We start from the raw sequence: 24,207 nt of genomic DNA, 5'->3' as shown, positions 1-24,207 counted from the left end.
ATTTAGGAAGGCAAAACCCCTGATGACAGTTTTCATAAGTTGTGCAGGAGGGAGGGCAGGTGCTCCCCTGTAGGTACAAACTCACCAGCCTCGCCCACCCCGGGATGGGGGTGCTCCCCTCCTCCTTCCCTCCCCCTCCCTCCCCTCCCTCCTTTTCCCTTCCTCTTCCTCCCCTTGGACTCCAGGAGTTGTGCCCAACCCGACCCAGATTCCACGGGTCGGGTCGCGGTGGGTTCCTCTCCGGAGCTGCGTGCTCGGAGTAGGTGGGGTGTCTATAAACAGGTGTGTGTGCACCTGCTCACCTGGCCTCTCATGTCCTGCCTGTCGTTGGCTCTCGCAGATCATCGGCTGCCGGGTGCGAAGGGACCCCCCCGAGTCCACCGGCCGGTACACGCGTTGGATCAACCGGCTGACGCCCGACCAGCTTCTGACCCAGGTGCGGCTGTGCGGCCTCCTCTGTCCTGTCTGCGCCGTGGGACGGGGTGGGGGGGGTTCAGGTTCTCTCCGGGGCGTCTTCCCGCCTCGTGTCTGTCGCCTTTGCCGCTTGGACGTCGCGGCGGGCGCGGTCTGTGTCCTCAGGCTCAGTTGCCGTGGTCGGACGGTGTGAGGTGCTGGCAGCCCCAGGAACACCGTGCCAGCCTTGTCGCCGCCCGACGGTGCGGGTTTCCGGTCTGACCGGAAGCCGCGTTGCCTAGGGGTGCGGGACGGAGCGCTCAGAAACCCCGCAGCGCATGTCAGAGTCTCCACGTGCGTGTCCCTCACGTGTTCCACGGAGCAAGGGCCGACACGCAGCGCAGCGTGGGCAGCAGGGCGGCCCCGCAGTGACGTGCCTGGGGGGGGCTAGAGTGGGCGGCCCCGCAGTGACGTGCCTGGGGGGGGCTAGAGTGGGCGGCCCCGCAGTGACGTGCCTGGGGGGGGCTGGAGTGGGCGGCCCCGCAGTGACGCAGTGACGTGCCTTGGGGGGGGGCTGGAGTAGGCGGCCCCGCAGTGACGTGCCTGGGGGGGGGCTGGAGTGGGCGGCCCCGCAGTGACGTGCCTGGGGGGGCTGGAGTGGGCGGCCCCGCAGTGACGTGCCTGGGGGGGGCTGGAGTGGGCGGCCCCGCAGTGACGTGCCTGGGGGGGGCTGGAGTGGGCGGCCCCGCAGTGATGTGCCTGGGGGGGGCTGGAGTGGGCGGCCCCGCAGTGACGTGCCTGGGGGGGGGCTGGAGTGGGCGGCCCGTTCTGAGGGCGGAGCCTGTCGTGTCTGCGCCGCGACCGGCCAGCGCAGGGCGGTCCGCTGTGGCCTGCTGGTCACGTGTGCTGCTGGCCACGTGTTCGGCTGTGGCTTCCCGGTCACGTGTTTGGCTGTTAGGCCCTGACCTGTGACCGTAGGGAAGCACTTTTCAGTCCACTCACGAAAACACCTAGAATAGGACACTCGGGGACCGCGGCCGCTTTCCTGGTGGCCGCGCCAGGCCGGGGCAGAGCGCAGGGAGCCGGCCGGTGGGTCAGGACGGCCGCGGGCGGCGATCGGAGCCTTGACACCAGGAGCGGTTTTCACGGGAGGCCCCGGCAGCCAGCGCCCGGCGTAGGTTCAGAGTCTCTCCTGGGGCCTCAGGTTTCGAGCCTGCGGAATATTTGGTTTTTCTTTTGATGTTTTTAATAAAAATAAATGAATGTTCCTTTATCAGTTACATAGCTGCATTCACTAAGAATTTTAAAATGACTTTATCGTATTTGTAAACGTCATGCTTGACTGTTCCATAAGGAAATTCAAGCAATATAAAAAATCACAAAGAAATAGTGTGTTGCTCAAAACTCAGCACCGGGTCCTTCCAGTCACGTGTCTGTGTGCGGATCACCTGGTCCCATCGCGGCGGGCTGTTCCCCGTTTTCCGGGGGTTTGTGTGAGTGGAGTCTCGCACCAGAAAGGACACTACGTTGGCTGTGAAGATGCCAAAGTCCCCGTCCTGGGACGTCCCGATTGGTGAAAGGTCTCCCCCCTCCCCTCTCTCTCCTTGTTTTCTTTGTGGGAGGCGCAGGCAATGCAGTTGCTGGTTAATGTCTTTATAGGTTCCCTCATCATCCTCCTCTTTTTTCCTTGACATACTTTGTTGGGGATGTTGGGTAATTTGGCCATGAATGCTTTCAACAGTGAGACTTTTGCTGACTGCATCTCCCTGATCTCGTTTAACAAATCCGTCTGTCCCTAAATTTCCTGTAAATTCATACTTAGATCTAGGGACTTTGTGGGATTTCTAGTTATTTGTTCATCTGTCATCTGTTTTTAAAGAGCTTTATTGATGTGTGACTGACATGTGATAAATAGCGTCTATTTCAGATGCACAGTTTGATCAGTGCTGACGTGTGTGTCCGGTGAACCACTCACCGCGATCAGGATAATGAACACACTCAAGGCCCCAGGTTTCCTTACGGCTCCCCCTCCCCCGACGCCAAGCAGCCACTGACCCACTCCCTCCCTGCAGAGGAATTTCGTGTCCATGGGGTCATTCGGAAGACACTTTTTGGTCTGGATGCTTCTAGTCCACATAACTGCCTTGGGATCCATCTGTGTCATCTGTTCACAATAGTCCTTTGTTTTTATTACCGAATGGCACTGTTGACCTTTGAACCACACGGGTTTGAACCTCACGGTCCTTTTATATGTCGATTTTTTTCAATAAATATATTGGAAAATTGTTTTGGAGATTTATAGCAAAATTAAAGAACCCTCAGGAGGGTACCCTGTGCTGCCTGCCGCACGGAAAGCCCGTTACTGAGACAAGGAGGATTGTCAGGGAAGAAAAGAGATTTCTCGAGGAGGACGTCAACCCGGAGGTGAGAGGACGGCCTCAAATCCACCTCCCTGACCGGTGGGGTCAGGGGTTTTTCTAGAGGTGAAGTGAATAATGTATGAAATGAGTGGGCATCACTTCATGTTTCGGGCAGAGTGCAGGGCACTCGAGTGCGATGAGAGATCACGCCAGCACATACACGTGTGATAAAAAGATGGCGAGCGAGTCCTTCCCAGGGTGAGATTTTAGTGATATAATGGGCTGGGCGTGCATGTTGGTCCTTGCTGTGGTCTTGTGCGCAGGTGGGTGTGGGCAGCGGGCCACTCAGCAGGTCCTTGGCCACAGTCTGTGGTGCAGTGTCCCTACTGCGTCTTCCAGCCGGTGGACACGGGGGGTGACTCCTGGTAGTGCCCTTGAGGCTGCAAAGGCTGTGCCATTTCTGGGGGAAAAACTCACAAGAGAATGGGCCAGTGAGACAGAAAGTTACAAAGTTCTGGTCAGCAAGTCTGACTGGCCTGGGAACTTGAAACTTAAGAGAACTACAAAAAAACGTTTTTATTCATGGAGAAGTTTACAAAAATTTGAAAAACTCATGGACGAACTGAGTAGCCCAGAAATATTTAAAGTTAAGAAGAAGTTAGGTATGTCCTGAATGCATAAAATATATGTAGATGTTAGTCTATTTTATCACTTATTACCATAAAATATATACAAATTTATTATAAAAAGTTAAAACTTACGCACAGACTGTCCGTGGCACCGTTCTCAGTTGAGAGAAACGAGAACAGACGTGAGGATGCGTGTTAAGTCCTAGCTGCGTGAAACAGGCACACGCTGTGCTGCAGTCACCATTCCACAGCCGCCTTCCGGTGCCACCGCAGTGAGCTCCAGCGTCTCGAGGATTCACTTCAGGACTCCATGTGACGTGACGCTAACCGTCCCCACACACCGTCTCTCCAGTAAATTGCTCGTCACAGTACAAAGGGGTCTCAGTTCTCAGGCGTGTCCGTTGTGTTCAGTGCTATGCCGTAACCCTGAGTAGCACCAGGGGACCCGCAGGGAGGGCCAGCACGGATGCTGGAAGTGCTCCCGGGAAGCAGAGAGAAGCCCGTGACGCCAGAGGACAGTTGCGTTGCTCGGTGACGACTGTAGATCGAGTCTGCAGCTGTGGCTGCCCCGTCTCAGGATTCATCTTGCAAATAGATGATGTAAACATGCAGTGTCGACATGCACAGCACAGGGCCATAGACGTGTTTTCTCTTCCCTGTGACTTTCTTAATGACATTGTCTTTCGTCTGGCGTGCTGTGTTGCAAGGATGCAGCATAGGATACTTACAATATACAAAATATGTGCTGACTGTTGATGTTATTGATAAGGCTTCCAGGCAACAGTAAGCTCTTAGTTAAGTTTTTAGGGAGCTAAAAGTTATACTCAGACTTTTAACTGTGAGGGGGATTGGTACGCCAGCCCCCGCGTTGTTCAGGGCTCAGCTGTGTTCTGTCATGTGGATGTTTAACAATTTGTTTAGCCATTTGACTGTTGAGCATTTGAGTTCCAGTTCTCAGCTATGACACATAAAGCTGCAGTGAACACTCGTGTGCAGGCCTCTGTACATACATGAGAACGTGCACATGTTCAGCCTCTTCTCTTGGGAAAATAGCAACGAAAGGGCTGGTTCATGTAGCAGGTATATTTTTAAATTTTTAAGAAAATGTTTAACTTTTTAAGTATTTTCCAAATTGGTTGCACCGTTTTGCATTCTGGAGCAGTGTGTGGGAGTCCAGGTCCGGCCTCCCTGCCTGCACCAGACGTGACTGGTCTTGTCCGGTTAATCTAACAGGTGTACAGTAGCATTTCCTTGTGGTTTTAATTTGCATTTCTCTAACAACCAGTAATGTTGAGCATCTTTTCACGGGCTTATTTGCCATCCGTATATCTTCTTTGATAAAGTGTCTGTTCAAATCCTTTGCCCATTACTTTGTTGAGTTGCTTGCATTCTTCCTGTTGAATTTGGGGAGTTGTTTATATGTTTTGGACACAAGTCCTTCACCAGATACAGGCTTTTGCAGGTATCTTTTCTGAGTCTGCGTCTTGTCTTTTTGTTCTTTTAACAATGAGTAGAAGTTTTAAATTTTGACGGAACCACTTTATCAGTTTTCCTTTTCTGGATTGTGCTTTTGGTGTTGTGTCTAAGAAATCTTTGGTTAGTCAAGTTCACAAGGGTTTTCTCCTGTTTTTTCTTCTAAAACTTGTATAGTTTTGGGTTTTACATGTAGGTCTATAATCTTTTTTTTTTTTTTTTTTAATTAATCTTGGTATACGGTCTGGGTGGTTATCTTAATTAGCTCGGACTGCCGTAACAAAGTCCCGTGGACTGGGTGGCTTAAACAACAGAAACGTATTTTTTCACAGTTCTGGAAGCTGGAAAGTCCAAAGTCAAGGTCTAGCAGGGTTTGCTTTCTGGGGGGGCCTCTTCCTGGCTCCCCGATGGCCGCTTCTTGCTGCCCTCGTGTGGTGGAGACGGAGAGGGAGGAAGCTCTCGGTGTCTCTTCCAACAAAGACACTAAGCCCACAGTAAGGGCCCCACCCTCATGACCTCATCTAAACCTAATTCCCTCCCAAAGGCCCCGTCTCCAAATACCATCAAACAGGGGTCAGGGCTTCAGCTGGTACCATCGTAGTCCTGAGACACAGTCCAAATGCCATAGTTCCAAATGTTGAAATCCCTAAAGATCAAAATCTCTATTTATCAAAATCCCTAAAGTCTAAAATCCCTTATATCTAATTGAATTCCCAAACTATAATGACAGATTTGGAATTAGGTGTGGTCAAGGGCTCTGAAAGTGAATTTGAAGTTGTTACTGTGATAAAGTTTGTTTTTTCCATTGCTTTTGGCAGAAAATTCAGATGAGTGGATTGGCCACATGATATGGCAGTGACAAAATCTTCAGTTTAAAAATGCATCATTTGTTTGTGTTGGCGTTCCTTCAGGCTGATGAAATTCCAGGAGCTTTTAATAAATTAAAGCTGCATTTGTCTGAAAAAGCCAGTGAAGTTGCCGACCAGTTTGAAAACAGTTATGAGTGTGGTAGGATAAGAAGCTACTCAACGGTGTTGCCGTTTGATCATCAGGATGGTTTCCCTGAAATTTGTGGTCTATATTTGAGTGAATGCATTATAGTTTTGTTTTGGGGGGTTTTTTTGTTTGTTTCTCTGTTTGTTTTGTTTTTTGAGAAGGGGTCTCGCTCTGTTCCCCTGGCTAGAGTGCAATGGCATCGTCATACCTCTCTGCAGCCTCCTGGGCTCAAGTGTTCCTCCTGCCTCAGCCTCCTGAGTGGCTGGGACTTTAGGCGCCACCACACCCAGCTAATTTTTTCTATTTTTAGTAGAGACAGGACCTCGCTCTTGCTCAAGCTAGTCTCTAACTCTGGACCTTGAGTGATCCTCCAGCCTCGGCCTCCCAGAGTGCTGGGATTACAGGCGTGAGCCCACATGCCTGGCCCAGAGCATACTTTTGTGTGCCCTAAGCAACACAGAAGCACAGCACAGAAGGTGGGCAGATTTAATAGGGAATGCTTATGTCGGAGTATATGGAATCGCAGACGAGTTTTGAAAAGAGCAGCACCACACAGAAAATGAATGTGAGCCTGTCCTCCGAGGAGACCCATGTCCTAAAAGGAAAAGAGCATGTATTCATGGTGGTGCAGGACTTCAGAATATAGTTGATGCTCGAGAAAGTCAGCCAGCTCTTATGGACGACCTTGTGCAGCTGGCCGTAATCTATCCCTGTAATGTGCTTTTTCAAATTTTGAATTTTCTTTTTCTATTGTTGGTATTTTTCTTTTTTTAGTTTTTTCCCACTATTTTAAATTGTCAGCATTATTTCTTACCATTTGCCCTGCTGTGTATTTCATCTTCACATCGCTTTTTTACTGGAGGTATACGTTGTTTGGAGATTTTTAGAGGGTTCTAATTCATTGTATGCATTTCTTGCAGATTTGACTCTGTGAAAGTGCATTTTCACGACGATGATTTTGTATGTAAGCATTGTGCATGTGTGTAAAAACGTTGACACTTCCTCAGTAAATGAAGAGATGTCCTTTCTGTACATCTGCATTTACGAAAGATAAAATTCCTCAAGATCAGGCCCTTTGGGTTAGGGTTAGGATCAGGGCATGTGCCGTGTTGGCCTATCACGGTTTTTGATGGGTCTCGTCAAAAGACCTGGGTTGTCCGTCACGGATTTCAGACGACTGCGGTTGATGTGAGCTGTTTCTGCATGAACTCGGTTCCTCTGTGCGTAACTGTTGTAGCTGCGCGACTCGTTAGTGTACCCAAGTGCTTACGCTTGCAAAACCTGTGTGTCATTGTTGCCTATTTTATTGTGTGAAGTGGCCCGTGAGGTATTCTGTCCTGTGTTTGTATGTTTCTCCAATAAGCTCCCCTTTATAAATGTAAATACAAGTCTTTTAAAGAATTTTTAAATTATTTTCTCCAGAATTATATTTTTGGGATTTTGATCTTTTAGGATTGTGATTTTGGAGATTTTAGACTTCAGGGATTTTGATCTTTTGAGATGCCGGCATTCGGGATGTGGGCAGGAGAAATGAGCCCCGCGGGGGGGGGGGGGGGGACATCAGTGGGGCAGGAGCAGGGGAGCCACCGGGCGGGAGCTGTGGCAGGAGCAGCGACACGCCCAGCCCCCTGTGATCCTGCCGCATAATCAGATGGTTTGTTTTTCACACTCTGAAGTTTGAAAGTGTAATTCTGATCTGCAGTAAAACTGAAATCCTGGCATAATGACAATTAGCTTCTGAAATCTCTGTTGCTTGTGATTTGGGCATCAGCTGTTCCGTGAACCAAATTCGGGCAGTAGCTGCAGGGGCCGATCGATCGATTCTGCTTCTGTCTTCAATTTGGCTTCACTTTAAGTTCTATTCATAACCTGCCGTTTCACACACAAAAAAGAGGGAAAAAGAAAAGGCCTTTTTTCCATTTAGATTCACTTTTCCACATTTTGAGAGGATGAATATTCCATTAGTAGCCTTTTATAGCTACGTGTGGTCAAAGCGGGAAGCTAATTTGTTTTGCAGCTGCTGCTGGAATGATCTCCTCACTTCCTGGCAGGGCAGGACTGGGGGGTTGGCAGGATTGGGGGGCTGGCAGGATTGGGGGGCTGGCAGGATTGGGGGGCTGGCAGGATTGGGGGGCTGGCAGGATTGGGGGGCTGGCAGGATTGCGGGGCTGGCAGGATTGGGGGGCTGGCAGGATTGGGGGCTGGCAGGATTGGGGGGCTGGCAGGATTGGGGGCTGGCAGGATTGGGGGTTGGCAGGATTGGGGGCTGGCAGGATTGGGGGGCTGGCAGGATTGGGGGCTGGCAGGATTGCGGGGCTGGCAGGATTGGGGGTTGGCAGCACTGGGGGGCTGGCAGCATTGGGGGCTGGCAGGATTGGGGGGTTGGCAGGAGGTGCCCCCAGATGCCGACAGTTACCGAGGTTGAGCTGCTGGCAGTGAGGCCGCGAGCCCCGTCGTGGGCTGCAGCCCAGGTCACAGACATAAAGGTCACCTCTGTGGGAGTCAAGAAGAGGGGACGTCCCTCACCGTTAAAGGAGTGTGTCCCAGCGTCAGGTTTCTGAGTGGCAACAGGAAACACGGGAAGATGTATTAATTTGGCTGCAATCAAATAAGACCACATTCAAGAAACTTCAATTAGACATACTTAAAAATGTACATTATTTTGTTAAAATCTACTATATACTTAAATCTAAGTACTGTATACTTAAAATCTATATACTTCATATATATACTATATACAAAAAATGAAAACTATTTGTTAATTTTAAAGTTAACCTTTTAATGACTTTGTTGTGTCTGCTTTTTGTTGGAAAGCATTTGAATGTTTGGTTGCAGCATGGACGTCCGCAGTTTCAGTTGATCCTCTAGATGGGCATCTGTCATCGGTGACCTTAAGGGCGTCTTGATTTGGGTCAGGTAGGAGAATGTAGATTTGCAGCAGTAAGTGGTTGAAAAGTGCTGGAGTCTCCGTGTTGCCCTCTTGGAGCACAGTGACCATTCACAGGCTCGATCACAGCTCACTGCAGCCCGGAACTCCTGGGCTCAAATGATCCTCCAGCCTCAGCCTCCTGAGCAGCTGGAATGACAGCTGGGACCACGCCTGGCTGACTTTTTTATTTTTTGTAGAGATGGGGTCTTGCCATGTTGCCCAGGCTGGTCTGGAACTCTTGGCCTCAAGCAATCTTAATAACATTTTCTTTTCTCTAGCTTACTTTATTAAGAATACAGTATATAATACATATAACATACAAAATATGTGTGAATAGACTGTTTATGTTACTGGCATAGCTTCCGGTCAATAGTAGACTATTAGTAGTGTTGACCTAAAGAAAGAAACTGCAGCAAAATCCATGTAAGTAGAGAGTATTTATGGGCCAAGTTTGAGGACTGCAGCCCGGCAGACACAGGTTCAGCGTCTGATTCTTGCCGTGAACATGTGCTCCGATCAGCAGCATTTACAAGGGGGTTTGAAGGAAAAAGGAGCAGTTCTCACGTGGGTTCCCTCTGTCCCCTGCTTTAGCTGCACACAGGGTCACGAGGCCCCTTCGTTCTCATGCGGGTCCTTAAGTCCTCTTGAACCCCGATTGTTGAGAAGGCTGCTGACCTGATGGTCCCCCGGTGTCGCCCCTGGGACACTCAGGAGTGACACGTCGCGTCGTCATCTTGCCTCCTCCACGTTCCGGGCTCCTCCCTCCTCCGGCTCTAGCCCGGCTTCAGGCTGAGAACCCAGCTCCCAGCTCTAGCGGACTCAACACGGCGCCATCCAGACAATGAGATTTTGCAAGAAGAGGGAAGGAAATTAGCTAAGAGTAAAATAGAAAAATTTCCTAGAACCAAAGAATGTGGGTGACCAGTTAAAAGGGCCCACGTGGTGGAACCCAGCGCCGGAACAAAGGCAACTCGCCGAGGCGCCTTAGCAGGGTTAAGTCCAGGCTTAAAAAGCAGCCTCAGGCACGTTCCCGAGAGGAGCACAGAGGGGCAGGAATCGGAATGGTCTGGAACGTCTCACCCGCACAGGGAGTCTGGGAGATACGGGGACACTAGCTTCAGAATTCTCACAGCAATTAATTGGAGCCTGGAATTCTGTGCCTGACCAAAGTGTCAAGCAGGTTTGAAGCTGTAAGAACTTTTTCATATACGGATTCAAAATATTTATCTCAGAGCTTTACTGGAAGACACTCCGTGAAACCAGGAAGCGAATTGAGAAGAGGGAAGACGTGAGGTGGAGCTAACGGGGTCCAGCCTGGGAGGAGCCCCCAGCCCTGGGCCCGGGGAAGCAAGACCAGGCCCGGATTGTTTTGTGGAAATGAAACCAGTACTTTACGTACAAAAATAACACATTTACTGTTTTACAATTACGGAATTACTCAGTTACGGAGCAGAGGGAAGCAGCTGGCAGCTCTCCGTGTAGCAAAGGGCAACTGCGATTCAAGTGAGTTTACTCATTTGTTTGTTATTTGTTCCTCAGAGACGGGGCTTTCGCTACGTTGCCCAGGATGGATTCGCACTCCTGGGTTCGGGCGACCCGCCTGCTTCGGCCTCCTGATGGGTCTGCAGGTGCCACCACGCCTGGCTCAGATGACAGTGTACTTAAATGGCTCTAAGTGGACCCTTTAACCACCCGGAAAAATGGAAGCTCGTGTCCGCTGACGCAGAGTGGGAATTTGGGCAGCTAACCCCCAGTGAGAGAGAGAGAGAGAGATGACAGGGCAGCAGGGGACCCAGAGGTTCGTGTGTTTGCTCCACTGTGCTGGGCAGGAAGCGTGAGCGCCACGCGGAGGACAGACACCGGGGTGGCCCCACTGCCGTGGCCTCTCAGACGCCACCGCCCCTCCCCCAGCGGAGACAGGCTGGCTCTGCCCGGCCCGGACGCGCCCAGGGACCTTCCTCCTGTGGGGTCACTGTCCTGCCTGCATCCCGGACTCGAAAGCCGCCCTTTGCGTACTTGTCGGGTTTTCTGGCTGTTTGTGGAGGGAGAGAGAATCCAGCCCCGTGGCCGTCGCGGGGGACAGCAGGTGCCGGCAGTGGGTTTGAGCTTGAGCTTTCCCGCAGCTGCCTGGGGGACCCCGCGAGGTGGGCGTGGGACCCCCCATCCCGTGCAGTTGGCGTTCCACAAGCACGAAGCTCTGTGGAAAAAAACAAAACTTTTTTTAATTGAAAAACTTCATCCAAAAGTGTGGAGGGCACTGAGGTGCCACCGGCCGCCCGCCACGCGCACGGCGCGCCCGGAGCCTCCTGGGGCAGCCCAGACCTCGCGGAATTCGTCCTTTATACTTTGGTGCAGGAAAGAAGTTACTTTTTAAGGAGTTCTGAGGCTGGAACAACTTCACAGCCGCCGATGCCGACACTACACACACCGAGGTGGTGCCACGGCTCCGCACTCGTGCCGGACGCCGGCACCCTGGGCCTGCGAGCTCCGGCCCTGCTGCCAGGCCTGGCCTCGTTCTCAGCACCTGCGTCTCCAGCTCCACGGAAACCTGGCTCCTTCTCAGCGAGTCGACGTTTCTGTGGCTCATTGCTAGGCTGTCCCACCGTGATCAGTCGCTCGTTCTGGGGGTGAAGGTGCTCTTGGCAGCACGGCCCGGCTCCCTCCCTGCCCTGCCCGCTGCAGCCCGGCTCCCTCCCTGCCCTGCCCGCTGCAGCCCGGCTCCCTCCCTGCCCTGCCCGCTGCAGCCCGGCTCCCTCCCTGCCCTGCCCGCTGCAGCCCGGCTCCCTCCCTGCCCTGCCCGCTGCAGCCCGGCTCCCTTCCCACGAGCCTGGCTCCTGCACTGTGGGGTCGGGGCCTTGTTCCCGCTGCTGCCCCAGCCCTGCCCCAGCCACATTCTGTGTCTGCTTCTGCAGGTGCCACAGGGAAGCCAGCGCAGACTGGAGGGGAAGGTGGCCCCGCACACCCTCAGCCTTGACCTGGGGCTGGGGACACCCCGGCTGTGGGGCTGGGACACCCTGCCTGGGGTGTGGACGTGCCGTTCAGCCTGGGGGGTCCCACACGGGGGCAGCAGCAGAGTTGGTCATGGTGGAGCTCACTGTGCAAATTCCCCGTTCCCATCCCGCCTGCGCCCTCGGGGGTTCCTGTCTGCCCAGCTCTGCGCGGCTGTGGCGGCCACGGACCTAGTCTGCTTTTCCGCTATGGTGGCCACGCTCTCGGCTGCTTTGGGCAGCTCTGGTCTGCAGGGGCTGAGCCACCTCAGGGCCTCGGGGCTCTGCTGGGGGCAGCAGCTCAGCCGAGCCGGGTCCTCCTCCCACAGGGGGTCTGTGGGGTTCCCACGGGCTCAGCAGTGCGGCCCACCCTGGCCCCAGGAGCGCCGGCCAGCATCGGCACCGCATTTGGCAAACCGCTGCAGCCTCTCTCTGCCAGGTGCTGGGCCCTGGCGAGGAGGAGGAGGAGGAGGAGCAAGAGGAGGAGGAGGAGGAGGAGGAGGAGGAGGAGGAGCAGGAGTGCAAGTGGAACATTCTGCCGCCAGAGAACAAGCTGGAAGGGACTGAGATCAGAGGAGGGCGGCCCAAGGGGCAAGAGAACGGTGCACTTGTGGGTCACAAAGCGTGAGGGCCACACGCGGGGCCACAGGGGGTGTGTGTGTGTTGGGGGGCGCTGGCATCTGCCCGTGGCCCTGGCTCCACCCGAGAGGAATCATGTGAAACAGGGCCAGCAGCGGCGGCTCAGCCACTGGCCGGGTCACAGCAGATGTGGCGAGAAAGCTGCCGGTGTGTGGCCCTGCCTGGGCCTCTGCCTCCCTCTCCTGTCCACGCTGGGTGCCAGCAACTCCTGGACGGTCCCTTAGTGGCCACAGCACCGTGGCTTTGGCCTTGAGCTGGCTGGACTGTGAAATCCGAGGGCTTGACCGCGCACCCGGACCCTCTCAGCTGGCCACTCTGCGATCAGCAAAACTGCGTAGATGCAGCCTGTCGGCCAGCGTAGGAGACAGCGAGGGGTGTGCGAGGGGTGTGCGTGGCTGCCGTGGCTCTGCCTGTCTCCTCTCGCCCCCCCCTCGTCTCCCCGACACCCTGCCAGGTACTCGCGGCCTCCAGTCTGCTCAGACACCAGGGACTGCTTTGCAAACCTTTCGTTCCTTTCTGCATGGAAGCAGCGTCACTGTCAGTGAGACTGTGAGAACTAACCTAGGTTATGTAAAAAGACTACAATTTTACAAATTCCGTTATCTCAGTATTTCTTTTCATTAAAAGTCTGTCCTCTAGAGTGCAAGGATTTTTACCTAGTTCTAATAAGTTAGCAATCAAAATTAAAACCCTACATATTTTGAAACAGATTAACCTCTACTGTTTCTCTTCGTTTCTTCATTTAAAAGGAAGTGTATAGAACAATGTTGTGTGGATCCGGGTAAACTAGCAACTTTTAGCAGGTTAGAAAAGTGGAGCTTTACCAACTGTCTCTAAAGTGTGCCAATGAGAAAGGAAGCTCTATTCATATCTGTATCTTTATTAAATCCGGAAGCTGTGAGTTTTGAATTTCACATCAGATTTTATTCTTGTTGCTACGTGGCTGTGAAAGTATCAGAATATCGTATTGGAAGATTTGTTGTCTGCGGGAAGACAGTCTTCCAACAAATCAGAATTTAGAAATAAGGGCAGGAAACCACAGGAATCTGGAAATGAGTCGTGTCAAGTTGGCTCTTTCTCTCTGAGAAGAACCCACGTCCCTTCCGGGTAGGATACAGCTAGTGAGGGCCATAAATCTCATCAGATACTTCAGTTGTGTTTGTCTAACTCAAGGGCTTCTCTTTTCTAAATTAAACACTGAGTTCAAGTCTGAGATCCTCTTGTCTTTTTCTGAAGCACTGAGAGCACGTGAAGGATTCGTCTGGTCTGATTCTGCCCCACGGACACTTGCGATGTTCCTGAGAGCTCAGGTTGCCTTCATTCTGGACAGGTGTGGCCTGCAGCTTGTGGACTTTGTTTTGCCGGATTTTATATCCTCCGCAAGGCATTTGGATAGATCTCTAACTTTTATGAAAGCTCCGTGGAACTTACTTGCAAAGTGTGCTTTCTGTCAGTGGCGAACACAGGCGAGGACCCAGAGGCAAACGGCCAGGCCCCCAAGCAGCAGGGGGTCCAGCGAGGCCCAGCCAGCAAACTCCTTCATGGCGGCAAAGCCCTAAGAACCTGGATCACCTGAGTGTTCAGTGGGTGACAGATCAGAAAGGCAGTGACATCCTGGCAGTGAAGGAGAGAAAAGAATCAATCGGGACACGAACAGCAATCATGAGAAAGTATGTGCATGGGTGCTCCCTGGAGGTCCTCCCTCCTCCAGGAGCATTCTGACCTGCGCTCAGTCCTCCCTCTCACCTGCTCAGTCCTCCCTCTCACCTGCGCTCAGTCCTCTCATCTGCTCAGTCCTCCCTCTCACCTGCGCTCAGTCCTCTCACCTGCACTTAGTCCTCCCTCTCACCTGTGTTTGCAGTTCACTCTTACCTGTGTGTCCTCCCACGTTGCAGGTGGAGTCTGGCATCCTGGAGGTCCTGTCTTGCTGAAGGAAACCAGGGCCTGACGTTTTTTATGTGTCACTTAATGACAGGGATGTGTCCTGAGAAATTTGGTTAGGTGATGTCACCTCTGCGAACGTGCTGGAGTTTACTCACACAGACCTGGGTGGTGCCGCCTGCTGAGCACCCGGGCTGCATTGTCCAGACTGTCACTCCTTTCACTCCTGGGCCACAAACCCAGGCGGATGTGACGGTGCTGAATGCCGGCAGCTGTGACTCAGTGGTCAGCGTTTGTGTGTGAACATATCGGAACATAGAAAAGGCAGAGCAGAAACATGGCGTGAAGAACTGGCAGTGGGGCACTGTGTGGGGGGTCAGGTTCCAGAAGCTCAGCCAGCCACAGGCCAGGCCCTCGGGCTCCTGCAGGTCTGGCCTGGGCAGCTCGGCCAGCCTGGCCTCCCTCCCTGCCTCCTCTCAGCCTTTGTTCTGTTGTCCAGCCTTGGCGCCCTGTGGAAGGCAGCATGGGAGGAGGCTGTGGGCCTGGCTGGTCCCGGGCAGCCGCAGAGCCTGACCTTGTAGCATGTGGTCGATATGAAGAACGTCAACGAGAAATTTTACGTCCTTTTTTTCATACTAAGTCTTCCAAATCCCATGTGTATCTTCAACTCACAACACGTCTTGGGACCAGCCACATCTCACGTGCTCAGCGGCCACATGTGGCCAGGGGCCGCCACACCGGGGCCGCCACACCAGAGCCGCCAGAGCTGTGGAGGGACGGGGGCTGCTTCCTCGGGCTCCTCGTACAGTCAAGCAAACAGCGCAAACGCCAGATGTCCAGCTGAACTTGCCAGAAAACACCTCGGGAGTTTCGGCAAGGAAAAGTGGAAAACAGGAAGCTCAATTTTTGCTTTGTAATAGTTCCCAAATAACAGCGCGGACTCCGTTTTTCCCCGCTGGTTGGGGGCAAATGGGACATTTATTTTCAGTCTTTCATTCTTTCAATGATGTTTGATAATTTTTAGTGTATAAGTCTTGTACTTCTTTTGTTAAATTTATTCCTAAGTATTTTTCATGCTATTGTAAATGGAAGTGTTTCTTAATTTCATTTTTAGATTGTTTGTTGCTAGTGTATAGAAATACAATTGAGTTTTATGTATGGACCTTACATCCTACAACTTTGCTGAACTCATCAGCACAGATTGTGTGTGTGTGTGTGTGTGTGTGTGTGCGCGCGTGTGTGTGTACTTGTATTCCTTAGGGTTTTTTACTTACAGGATCATGTCATCTCCAAATAGAGATAGTTTTACTTCTTCTTTTTCAAGTTGTATACTGTTTATTTCTTTTTCTTGCCTAGTTGCTCTGGCCAGAACATCAAGCACAGTGTTGAACAGAAGTGGTGAGAGCTGATGTTCTTGTCTTGTTCCTGACCTTGGGGGACGCTTTCAGTCTGTCACCATCTCAGTGTGTCAGTGGCTGTGGGTTTTTTGTAAATGCCCTTTATCAGCTAAAGGACGTTCCCTTTCATTCTTAGGTTGAATAGTTTCATCACGAAAGAGTGTTGGCTTTTGTCAAGTGCTTTTTCTGCCATCTATTGAGATGATCATGTACATTTTGTCCTTTGTTTTTGATATGGTATATTATGTTGATTGATTTTCGTATGTTGAACCATCCTTACAACCCTGAGGCAGATCCACTTGGTCATAGTCTGAAAGGCTCAGTTTATGCGTGTTTTTGTTGAAGAATTTGCATCTCTATTCTTAGGGGACATTGGTGTGTAGTTTCCTTGTGATATTTTTGTCTGGCTTAGGTATCAGCGTAATGCTGGCCTCAGGGAATGAGTTAGGAAGTGTTCACTCCTCTTCTGTTTTTGGAAGAGTTTGTGAAGCATTGGTGTTAATTCTTCAAACATTGGCAGAATTAACCAGAGAAGGTCGGTTCGCACAGGAGCTTTCCTGGCTGTCAGAAGCGGAGGGGTCTCCCTCCGTACTGGGCGTGGCCGGTCAGCGTCAGCATCGGCACTGGAACACAGCCGGTGGGGTGGGGGCGCACTTGGCTGCTGCCCTGTCTCAGCCCTGAGCCGGACACCACTGGTCCAGGGACAAAGTCCCTTGAACCCTGTCCCTGTGGAGAAGGGACACGCAGATCCGTTGTCTCTTTCCGAATGACACTCTGTGGGAAGTAGATGGTAGGTTGTTGGCAACAAGCTGTGCTTCTCTGTTGCTTCCAGGTTTTCACCTCGAACGGCCCGACGGTGATCATGCCCACCTGGTTCTGCTCCCGTGCCTGGTTTTCCCACGTGGGCCGTTTTGACGAGGGAGGTCAGGTAAGTGCCAGCGTGGGAACCGGGTCCTCGCTCCGTGGTGGGGGAGCGTCGTCAGTGTGTGGGTTCCCTGCACACCTGGCTGCTCTCAGCTCTTGCACCTGCGGGTTTAGGAAGTTGCCTTCTGTGAAGGTCTCCCTAGCCGCCTCCTGCTGTGCCCACGGCCTCTCGATCGTTTTGCTGGAAAAAGGGGATTTCTGTGTGAAGGCTGCGGATGCCCCGGGCCCCTGCACCTGGTCTGCACCTGCCTGGCGAATCCCCCCCGGCTTTGGGCCCCGGGTTGCCCCCCCTGGGTTGACGCCGTGTGTGTGAACGCTCAGGATGTGGGAGGGGTCAGCGGGGGGACAGGAGCCTGTCCTGCCCGTCAGGGCTGTGCCCCAGCAGTTGGTCCACGCAGGGCCTGGCCTGGCCTCTGTGTCTCTGCCCACCTGTGGGACCCGGGCCCTGGGCTGGGGCATCACCCACAGGGAGCTGTCCCCACTCGGCCCCTGCTGGTCATGGCAGGAAGGCGTCGGGACGCACAGAGGCTGCAGTGGTCTGGGCACAGGCTCCTGGGGGGTCTGGAGACCCCAGGCCAGGAGAGGGGTGGCCAGTGACTCAGGCCCAGCCTCCACCCCCCACCCTTGTGATCTGGGCCAAGTCCGTCTTTCCTGCCTTGAGCCTCAGTTTCCTCATCTAGACAATGGGGTCAGCAGTTCACCAGCGGACGGGACCACGTGGTCCCTGCTGCCTCTCCCTGGTCCCTCCAGGAGGAGGAGAGGAGCTTCCACACTGCTCCACCCCATCAGATGGCCAGGAGGCCACCCATGGTCCCCCTGGCCTCGGAGGTGGCCCCACTGCCCAGTCATCCTGCTCCGCCTGTCCTGGGGCCGCAGCTGCTCCTGAGAACGTCCCCGAAGTGAGACAAGCCCCACTCGCGGCTCCCTGGTCAGCTCCGTGTCCCTCCGGCACTTGTAGCGTCGTCCTGTCCCCACACCTGGAGCCTGGGCCCGTCGAGCACCAGGACCTGAGCCACACGTCTGCCCAAGACTCGTGCCCTGCCGGGCCAGCTGCCACAGCCATGCGTCCCGGGGAATGAGGGTGTCAGGAGGGGCCTCGGCCGGGCCCCACCGTGCCCCTCTGGTCCCCGGGCAGGACACGCCACCACCGCCCTGCGGACACGGAGCCGCGCTGCCCTTGCGAAAGGGACAGACTTTAGCTGGGAAGATGCATCCGGTTTACACTCACAGACGTGGGGGGGGTGTCAGAGACGAGTGAGACTCGGGGTCGGTGGTGACGCTGTGCTGGGGACGGAGGGGCTTGGCCAAGGCGGCAGGTGTCCCCGTGGGCAGCCGGCCCTTAAAGTGACAGAAATGACTTTTCCTTGGTTCAGACAGGTTTATGAGGGCAGGTGTGGCCTGTAGAAGGCTTGTCATTGTCACGGGACGGACCTGCTACTCAGGAAAACTGCCACCAGGAAAACAGACACTTTTTAGACATGTTTTCACGTCTGTTGGATAAATGCCTAGGACGGGGCCCCTGAGTGAGATTCACGAGAAACCCCTGTGTACGCGGGTCCCCGTCACTCACACCGCCATGTCGTCCTTTCCGTTTGGCCTTTCTGGTTGGAGCCGTGACTTCTCCCTGCACTTTGAATCCGCGTCTCCAAATGACAGGTGACACGGGACAGTTTCTCACGTGGTGTTGGGCTGTCCCATCTGCTGTTTTGTGTCCGAGTCTCCGGCCATTTTTAAGAGTGGCCTCTCCGTGGCCGGACGCTGGCGCTGTGTCAGGTGTCACCTTGTGTGGCCTTTTTGCCTCAAACCTCTGAAAATTATTTTTCACTGTTAAAGTCTAATAGTTTCACTGGGATTTGTCTTACAGTTGATCTGATGGGGCTTTTCAGCGTGTAGAACTAGATCTGCTTTCATTTGTGAAAAGCTCTCTTGGCTTGTGGTTTTAAACATCAGCTCCGTTCCGTTGTTTTGTTTCTGTTTCAAAGATTCTGGTGACACATTGGTTAGATTTTCTTAGTCTTTCATTTCATAACTTTCTCTCAAACCCTTTTGCTTCTTTCTTTGTATAATTTTCATTTTCTTTGTTACTTTCCTGTCTTTCTTCAGTGTCCTTCATCCAATTTTATTAAAATCTATTTTCCCTTGAGGATCTTGCAGTTTAGTCTGCATTTCTCACATAATTTTGTCTCTTTTTTTCTGTTTCCATTTTGAGTTTAATCATCCCAATTTTAGTTAAGAGCGTCACTGAAGTATAATTCACATATCATAAATCACCTATTAAAATGTGCAGTTCAGTGTATTTTAGCAAACTCACTGGGACATATGATCATCACCACAGTCTAACGTTGGGACATTTTCATTCCCCAGAAAGAACCTTCCACCCAGGACCCGTCTGTCCTCCCCCCACCCGGCCCCCACCCAGCCCCGACCTCCCGTCTTCAACCTTCCTCGTAGGTGTCCCCTTTGTGGTCCACTTCTGCATTTAGTGGTTGAACGTCCGTGTTAGGATGGGTCACCCCTCCCCCCCCCATGTCCTCACCTGGTCACCGAGGATGTGTCATTGATCTTGCAGGGTTTTTTTTTTGTTTCATGGTTTGGGGGGTTGTTATTGAGAGGGAAGGGGTTGAATGTTTATCCATGGAAGTCTTTGGTTCCTGTTTTCGGTTTTCTTCTCCTATGGTTCTGTGCAGAGGAGGACTTTTCACACCTGTGCGTTTCTGGGGACAGACCTGGGTTACCTGATTCCCGACTCAAGGTCGCCCCCTTCTGTCCCCGCACCATGAGTGCAGCGTCCTGGGCTGGGGAAGGGGCTGCAGGGACAGGGTCCCCCTGTTCCTTCTGTCTTGGGAACTGAGCCTGGGGCCCATGGGGTCCTCCGCGCCTGTGCTGGGCGCTGGGCCTCCCCGGGAGCGACTGTGGTTCAGACTCCTCCGTGCGGTTCTTCTGGATTCTCCATCCCCAAAGGCCGGGGGCAGCTGCTGGTCCCGTGACCAGATCTGTCCCTGTGACAGTGTCGATTCTGGGGAATGTGTGGAAAGATCTGGCTTTATGTGGCCACATTCCTTGATGTTTTCTAAGCTGTGACTCCTCTTCCTCCTGCCGCAGCCCAGCCCTGGGCACCCACTCACCCCGAGGCCCGGGTTCGTTGTGCGCAGGGGTGTCCTGGAGGCTGGGTAGGTCTCGGGGAGCCCCGGGGACAGCGCAGCCGTGGGGTGGACAGGCGAGGAGGGCGGACCGGCATCTCCCTGCCCAGAGGGGGCAGGGCCTCCTGCAACTAAATTCTCAGTTTCTTTCTTTTTGCTAGAAATAAGGAAACTCCAAAAGTAGGGTTCTTCCTGGTCATGAGAAGAGTGAACACCTGTTTTCTCTCTTCCTAACCATGTAATGCATTCAGAGTTCCAACATGCTCTTAAAGTTGCCTTTGAAAACACAGAAAATTAAGAAAAAGAAGAGCACTAAACATTACCTGTTTAAAGGGATGTGCTAACCAGTGCAGCGTGGAAAGCTTGACCCTAAATTACCTGCGAACCTACACAACTGCTCTGAATGTCCGAGATTCCTTTGTCTTTATTTTATTTTGGACAAACTTTTAGCGGAACTGTAAGCATTATTTTGACACCTGTTTTTTAGCATTTTATTATAAGTCTTTCCGTGTCCTGGTCTCTGTGAGAGCCACCCCGGCTGGGCGTCCTGCCCGTCAGCGCCGCATCCGGTCTGCGCGGCAGAGGCTGTTCGCGCCCTGACCCGCCACCGTGGGGCTTGTGCGTCTCCGCGTCCAGGCCCTTCCTTGGAGGAGCTGCTCTGTCCTCGCAGCCTGAAGGGAGGTTTTTCAGATCCAGGAAAACAGAGAGCTCTGTGTAGACCTGGCTGGGATCACGTTGGGGCGGCTGCCCGCGGTGAGCAGTCCCGGCACTGATGCAGCGTTTCTGGGCCGACTTCGGGGGTAGATCAGCGTCGGGAACAGGATGAGTCCTGGACGCGGCCTCCCCGTGGGAAGGGAGCTGGCTGCACGTTGTCTTCAGAGCTCGAGGGCCTCGCTGGGCTGCCCCAGGCTTGGGCAGACACTCCCTGGCCCCGACAGGCGACAGGCGCAGGCCTGGCCCACCACGCCCAAGAGGGGGCACCTTTATGTCAGGGAGGGGTCCCCCGGGGGCTCGACCATCACACGGCCTCGGGCCTGGGCTGGAGAGTGGGGTGAGCAGAGGGCAGGGCCGCCCCTCCTCCTGGTCAGGGTCTTTTCCAGGCTGGGGGAAGGAGGCCCAAGTCCTCACGAGACAGAAGAATCCAGAGGGAATGTCTGCAGGAGGCTCCAGGGCAGGGGAATTAGCTACGTCAGCTGAGGCTCACGTGCCCGAGTCTGGACTCGGAGAAGTGACGCCGGGTCGGACGCTGCTCCTGCCCCACGGCCGGGTTCCGTGAGCACCACCCACCCCCATCCTGTTTCCACAGTGACAGTCCGAGTCCCCTGACCTTTGGCCTCAGGAGCAGGGTGCCAGCCGCCAGCAGGACACCCCCAGCCTGCAGCCAGCGAGGGGGATGGACGGATGGCTGTGCGGGGACCGGACGGATGGCTGTGCGGGGACCTCAGGCCTGGGCCCCACCGTGTCCTCAGCTCCCGGCTCCCCCCGACCTTCTCTGCCTAGCAGACTGAGTTCCGTCCAGGCGGGACCAGGAATCAGACCATCCGGTTCCAGCCCAGCCCGCCTGTTTTAGGGTCCACTTTCCCCCGCTTTAGGAACTCAGTTGCTAACGGCCTGTCCTGTGGCCGTCACCCCACAGCCCTGCTGGGTCTCTCCCCGGGTTTCCTAGCAACCAAAGTCTTTTCACCAGTTTCTGATGGCCTGATGAATGCACACGTGTAACACGTTTGGGAGGGGCACGTTCTCCCGGCGTGAGTGACCCCAGCAACAGCTCCTGCTTCTCTCTCCCAGGGCGTCCCTGAGGACCTGCTCTTCTTCTACGAGCACCTGAGGAAGGGCGGCGGGGTCGTCCGGGTGGACCAGACCCTGCTGCTGTACCGCTACCACCCGCAGGCGGCCACGCACTCCGTCCTCGAGTGAGTGGGGCTGGGAGGCCGGGACGTGCTGGGCGAGGCCGGGGCCGGCGGGGCAGACGCGGGTGGCTGTGCTCAGGGCTGCGCTTGCGACTCGGGGTCCCACCAGCAGCGGGGACACAGTGGCACGTGAGCGGTCTTGGAGGAGCATTTCCCAAAGGGCCAGGGCAGCCCCAGGAGGAAGGCAAATGTCTGTGCCAGGTGTTCTCTGGAAATCTTGCTCTCGTTGATTTAACCTGCCAGGACTGTCAAAGTGACACGTCCCCTGGGATGACAGGCTGGGTGGGGCAGTGGCTGGGCCACACCCTCCACGCGGGGCGTCACGGCAACCAGGAGAACGACCGAGCCTTGGGTGGGTGAAGAAGGCCCCGTGGGCTGGTTGTGGGCTCGAGGCTGTTCTGGGAGTTGGGGGGGAGAGTTAGGGTGAGGAAGAGGAGGGGAGCGTTTTCCCTTCTTCACTGTATTTGTGACACAGATGCGTCGGCCCCCGTCATGTGTGCCCCTCGCTGCAGGGCTGCTGGGAGGGGGGCCTCGGGTGTCACTGGCTGTGACGAGCTTGGTGCAGGGTCCTGTCTGGAGTCTCAGGCAGCAGAGTGACCCTGCGCTTGCCCTGGACTGCGGGGTGTGGATTCTCTGACGGGAACCGCCTGTCCCGGGAGGGCCAGTGTCCGCTGTCCCAGCATGGGCGTGTGCGGGCGTGTGTGTGCCGGGGCCTCAGACCTCAGCACCCACGTTGGCTCTGGTGGTGCCTGAATTTTTGCACATGTGCTATTCAACATTTAAAAACTTTGCTTCTTTGCTTACAACTTTAAGCAAAAGAACTTGCCCGTGTTTTCTCTTGCCTTTTGTTAAATCTGAATTTTGATACAGTAGCTTTAGCAGAGTGTCATTGTTGGGGAGTTTGTTGTCGTGAACCTGACTCGTTGCTGTGGTTCACGCACCGGGAGAAAAGGTCGCTTAACAAGACAGTGTAACACTCCTGAGTGTGTCTGCCCCTGGCAAGAGTCTTAGAACACACGAAGCAGAAACTGACAGGAATAGAGGAGCCATAGACAAATGCAGGGTGACAGCTGGCGAGTTTAGCTCTCCTCTCTCAGTAACGCACAGAAGCAGGGAAAAGGCCGGGCGCCGTGGCTCATGCCTGTAGTCCCAGCACTCTGGGAGGCCGAGGCGGGTGGATCGCTCGAGGTCAGGAGTTCAAGACCAGCTTGAGCAAGAGTGAGACCCCGTCTCTACTAAAAATAGAAAGAAATTATCTGACCAACTAAAATATATATATACAAAAAATTAGCCGGGCATGGTGGCGCATGCCTGTAGTCCCAGCTACTCGGGAGGCTGAGGCAGGAGGATTGCTTGAGCCCAGGAGTTTGAGGTTGCTGTGAGCTAGGCTGACGCCACGGCACTCACTGTAGCCTGGGCAACAATGCGAGACTCTGTCTCAAAAAAAAAAATTAATTAATTAAAAGCTACTACAGCAATAGCAAAGTAAACTTCAAGTAAATAGAAGGAAAGGCATAAGTGTGGAAGATGATGAAATTGAAAATAGATAAATCAGCAAAGCCAAGAATTGGTTGTTTGAAATAAAATCAGCAAGATGACTGATTTTAGAAAGAAAAAACAGAATTACCAGTGTGGGGAATGAAAGAGGTTATCCTACAGACTCTACAGATATTTCAAGAATAAAAAATAATTAAAAATTAGTCATTTTAAAACTTTCCACAAAGAAAAGCCAAGCCAGATGGCTTTGGTAACATGTTCAATCAAAAGATTTGAGGAAGACACAGCACACATCCTCCACGGATTCCTCCAGAACACGGAAGCAGAGAGCGCCGTAGCTGTTGGGAGGGGCCACTCGCCGCGAGAGCCCATGTGCCGCCCAGACGTCACAGGAAAGTCACACCACGGGCTGATACCTGTCATGTGACTGGCACAGACATCATAGAATATTAGCAAATGAAGTTCAGAAATACTGTACGTGAAACAATAATACATCATGAACACGAGTCTGGTCTAACATTCAAACATCAATCAGAGTAGTTTTTTACATTAACGGAATAAAGGAGGAAGATCACATAACCCAATAGATGCAGAAAAAGCATTTGATAAAATGTAATACCTGTTCACGATTTTTTAAGAATGGAAGTGGAAACAGGAGGGAAATTTGTCAGTGCAGAAACATCTCCAGAGACCTACGGCCTCAGACTGAGCGGCACTGGGCTGAGAGCTCGGCCGGGGTCGGAGCAGGCGGGGAGCTCCGTTCAACACCCAGCAGCCGTCAGCGCAGCAGGGCAAAAACGCAGACATTCAGAAGTGGAAATAAAATTACCGGCTGTAGATGGCATGATTGTGTCTCACAGGAAATCAGAACCAATAATTTAACAAGTTTTCCAGGATACAAGTTCAGTTTTTTATATATATAAAATATTATACATATGTGTCATATCTATAGAGTAGCAATGAATGACTGAAAAATGCAGGTTTTAGAAAAATGTACAACAGTGGCATCAAAAACAACATACTTATGGGAAAACTTAACAATGTGTGTGTTT

At 53.2% G+C, this 24,207-nt stretch overlaps 1 protein-coding gene across 10 annotated transcripts in view; it reads left to right on the top strand.

Annotated features, from left to right (window-relative positions):
• B3GNTL1 (UDP-GlcNAc:betaGal beta-1,3-N-acetylglucosaminyltransferase like 1) overlaps nucleotides 1-24,207 on the top strand; it is a 66,372-nt gene that overhangs the window by 28,802 nt on the left and 13,363 nt on the right. For 8 of the 10 annotated variants that reach the window (XR_011234921.1, XM_069483073.1, XM_069483072.1 and 5 more), the window contains 3 exons: nucleotides 341-436; nucleotides 16,517-16,612; nucleotides 21,537-21,661. Coding sequence is in view for 9 of the 10 variants with exons in the window: in XM_069483073.1 (XP_069339174.1) it covers nucleotides 341-436; nucleotides 16,517-16,612; nucleotides 21,537-21,661 (317 nt within the window). In the remaining variant the exon portion in view is untranslated. Of the gene's footprint in view, nucleotides 1-340; nucleotides 437-12,942; nucleotides 12,972-13,383; nucleotides 14,077-16,516; nucleotides 16,613-21,536; nucleotides 21,662-24,207 lie in introns of those variants that run through there. The other 2 variants (XM_069483076.1, XM_069483077.1) reach the window with 2 other exon arrangements.

The sequence above is a fragment of the Eulemur rufifrons genome, chromosome 9, assembly GCF_041146395.1.
Source record: "Eulemur rufifrons isolate Redbay chromosome 9, OSU_ERuf_1, whole genome shotgun sequence".
NCBI lineage: Eukaryota > Metazoa > Chordata > Mammalia > Primates > Lemuridae > Eulemur > Eulemur rufifrons.
This window is presented reverse-complemented; position numbering and strand designations above follow the sequence as displayed.